The sequence below is a fragment of the Hordeum vulgare genome, chromosome 4H (genome assembly GCF_904849725.1).
Source record: "Hordeum vulgare subsp. vulgare chromosome 4H, MorexV3_pseudomolecules_assembly, whole genome shotgun sequence".
NCBI classification, from domain to species: domain Eukaryota; kingdom Viridiplantae; phylum Streptophyta; class Magnoliopsida; order Poales; family Poaceae; genus Hordeum; species Hordeum vulgare.
Genome location: NC_058521.1, coordinates 169011180 through 169015033, shown reverse-complemented (window position 1 = coordinate 169015033; position 3854 = coordinate 169011180). Strand labels below are relative to the sequence as shown.

Sequence of the window (3854 nt, the reverse complement as noted above, 5' to 3'; positions counted from 1 at the left end):
TTTGTGCAACCCTCTCTCCCCCCACTACTTCGTGACACCCCATAGCTAGTTTGGTACGGCACGGCGAAGCCCTTCCGGAGTAGCTCCACCATCATCACCGCCACGCCGTCGTGCTGCTGGAGAATTCGGCTACCTGTTCGTCTCTCTTGCTTGATCAAGAAGCGGAGATCCGCATCGAGTTGTACGTGTGCTGACGCAGAGGTGCCGTCCGTTCGACGCTAGATCGGAACAGATCGTGGGATGGTGGCGATTTGGATCGCAAAGACGTTCCACTACATCAACCGCGTTTCTTTACGCTTCCCGCTTAGCGATCTACAAGGGCATGTGGATCCGATCTCCCTCTCGTAGATGATCATCATCATGATAGGTCTTCGTATACATAGGATTTTTTTTGTTTCCCGTGCAACGTTCCCCGACAGAAGATACAACTATAAATCATGGCATCTTTTAGCTTTCTTCAGCATCATTTGAGCATTATTGATGTGTATTGCTTGCTGATTTTAATTATCGTCATGTTTATAGGTGAGAGTTCCTATGTATTTATCGTTATAAGAATAAGGAGCTCAATGAAGATTGTGCTCTCTATATTGCTATCAAGAAAAAACTTTTAAAACGTTGGAAGAAGAGTGATACCCCCTTCATTATTTGGCTCACTCGTACAATCCAAAATTGCTCTTTATATATGTTTGTCATTTGACAATCTATTTTTTTTAACTTTAAAAGGTCTGTTGATTTTGTGTTGTCATATCAATAGGTATTACAGTCCAAATTGGTTGAGGCAGTCTATGACTGTGTTACCCCCTTGATGATAGTGAGATTTTTACAATGAGAAACAAGAAGGCATAGAAGCAATTAGATAATCAGTGGGACTGTATTTTGATCTCATCTCATAAATTTTATTATGTTAGTTTTTATTACATATCATTTTATCATTATTTATATATGCTTGCCGTATTGTCGTTTTGTTGTTTGTAAAAAATACGGTATCTCGTATCAGCGTACCCGTATCGTCGTATCAGTGTCACCGTGTCGGTGCTTCATAGCTTGACATCCGAGCCGAGGAGAACCCATCATGAGGAGCCACCCACATGGGTAACCGCCGTTGGTCCACCTCGAAACCCATGCATGCATGAACAATACTCCCTCCCATGCATAATGAATGTCGTAATTTTGAACGATGTTTGAATTAGTCTTAATTCAAAACTACGGCACTTATTTTAGATACTCATCTATTGTGCCATCTTCTCCTTCTACAGTGTAGCAATATATGGTCATTTAGTGTAAAGGCGTAGCATTTCCTTACGGTCAAGGACATATCCTTCGTTCATTCGACATGTGCCGGAGGAACTATAGTGGAATGCACAGTTGATTAAACGCACAACACGCGCAGGCTCCATCGGGGACTAGTGTGTACTGGGTAGAGTATAGACCATGCCGTGGAAATGTCAAATGTAATGAGGCGCAACTCCTGATAGCAAACTATACTTGAGCAGAATATAATACTCTCTTTGTTTTTAAATATAAGTTTTTTAAAAAATTCACTAGAAAAATATATACAGATGTATATAAACATATTTTAAAGTGTACATTCATTTCGTATATAGTGTGTTAATTTTATTTCGTATGTAGTCTTTTAGTTAAATACTTAAAAAACTTATATTTAATAATGGAGGGAGTACGTAGAATATAAGGATAAGAGATGCATACATGCATGTTGCCAGTTTGGGCACGAAAACCAATCATCAATTGTGCAGTTCTTCTTAGATATGCATTAAACATATAATGCTGTCATCATCTCTCCTTTCCGCCATTGAGCCACACAAGGCAAAACAACCCTTCATGGGTGGAAAAGGCACAAAAAGTAAAACAAGATCCAACGAAGAACCCCTAGTGCCTTACACTTACTGTGATGCACATTAGTAGTAATAGTAATTACTAACGTTAGCTCTAAAGAAAATTAATTAGTTAGCTCGTAGTTAAGTTTGCGGCCATCCTTACTCCGGTGTATATGATCTACTGTACCAGTTCTATGATACACATGTATATAAGTATAAAAATCGCTCCTCAATCACTGGAAAAATCATTGCATCTTCCATATGTCCTCGAGGCTCCAGAGGTTATCAGCCGAAACGCCGACGTCGGAGAAGCCCTGCACCCATCCACTAAGCTCATGGTCTTGGAAAAGACCACCGTCGTCAGGCTGGATCTGCATATGCATGGCCCAGAACTCTTGGTCCACGTCCTGCATCGGCCAGTCCCCGCCGCTGGTTGTCTTATCGTCGTTGCCATGGACATGCAGGTTCTTCTCGTCGCCGCAGAGCTCCGACGTGATCGAACCCGACGATGCCGATCTGCTGGTGACCGCGCTGGCCGGAGAGTTGTTCTCGGGGCATGCGGTGGCGGTGGCGACGGCGGTAGCCATCAACGTGACTCCTGACGCGCAGGACGTGTCGCCGATTGAGGGCTCGCCGCCAGTGGCGGTGGTGGCGGCGGCGTGGATGCGCTCGACGAGGCGGGGCATCCAGAGGTACCTCATGGCATCCTTGAAGGTGGGGCTGCCGACATCGCAGTTGAGCTGCTTTGCGTGCTTCTGCACCCTGGTCCTCCAGTAGTTCTTGATCTCGTTGTCCGTCCGACCCGGGAGGTGCTGCGCGATCTTCGACCACCTGCAGCCATTAATCCAAAAACAATTAACTACCCATGGAGATTGAAGACGAGGATGAGGTCGACAACGAAGGAAGCGTGCGAATCCCAAAGAACTAGTACAGCGCCGTCAATGACATATAATACCCATCATTAGGTGACGCGGCCAAGCTAGCGGGGGTAGGTGAAGACTGAAGAGCCGGCGGAATGCCGTCCACGTCGAGGTACGTCAGGGAGTTGATCAAGCTAGTGGGCGTGGCATGGACGTGTTCACACGAGTCTAATCGATTTCCCATCACCGGCCCATCGGCCCCTCAAACTTTCCAGCTCATCCCTCGGCTAACATATGTAGAGTACGTTCACGCGTGTCGCCACACGATTTGCAGCGGAAGCTTAACTGTAGGTGATTATAGGGGAGGGGCTGGTTAATTACCGGTTACCCCAGCGAGAGTGGAGGTCGAGGATGAGGAGCTGCTCGTCGGCGGTGAAGTTGCCGCGCTTCACGTCGGGGCGGAGGTAGTTCAGCCACCGCAGCCGGCAGCTCTTCCCCGTGCGCCTCAGGCCGGCGGCCCGCGCCAGCGCGTTCCAGCGGCCCTCGCCGTGATCCGAGATGTAGTTGATCAGCGTAAGGTCCTCGTCCACCGTCCACGGCCCCCGCCGGAGCTCCGCCTCCTCCTCCTGCTCGGCCGCCATGTTGTTGCTGCTACGACTTTGCAGCACCACATCCATGGATGACGTGGCCAGTGGAGGATGGAAGACAGATGTAGAGAGAGAGAGAGAAGCGCGGATGAGCTAGGTGGGATTCGGAAGGGGAGAGAGAGAGAGACCGGGACGCCATTTATAGGGTTTTGAGAAGGCAAAAGGAAAGTGGCGAAGAGAATGTAAAAAAGGAGAAGACCGGGAGAGGGATTACTGGCTCAGGCTCACACACACTCGCCTACACAGCAGGGTCTTCTGTAACCCTCGCCAAACGGCAGTTACGTACTCCCTCCGTCCCGACTCCTACACAGCAGGATCTTCTGTAACCCTCGCCAAACGGCAGTTGAGTACTCCCTCCGTCCGACTCAAAAAAACTTAACTTTGTATTAAAATTAGTATAAATTTAAGTCATTTAGTTTGTGGCGGGGGAGTACGTGTTACCGCCTTCTACAACTCTACCACGAGACCTGCCTTTTATCTGGGCAAAATATTTTGTGCTTTCTGCTTTCTAT

General features: G+C 47.5%; 1 protein-coding gene across 1 annotated transcript; it reads right to left on the bottom strand.

The window, feature by feature from the left end:
- Positions 1-1737: 1737 nt before the first annotated feature.
- On the bottom strand, positions 1738-3574 carry LOC123448301 (transcription factor JAMYB-like). Its single transcript, XM_045125146.1, has 2 exons — positions 3077-3574; positions 1738-2666 (listed from the first exon to the last, which is right to left on the bottom strand). The coding sequence occupies exons 1-2, from the start codon at positions 3370-3372 to the stop codon at positions 2081-2083; spliced, it is 882 nt and encodes a 293-aa protein (XP_044981081.1). The 5' UTR covers positions 3373-3574; the 3' UTR covers positions 1738-2080.
- Between the last annotated feature and the right edge of the window lie 280 nt (positions 3575-3854).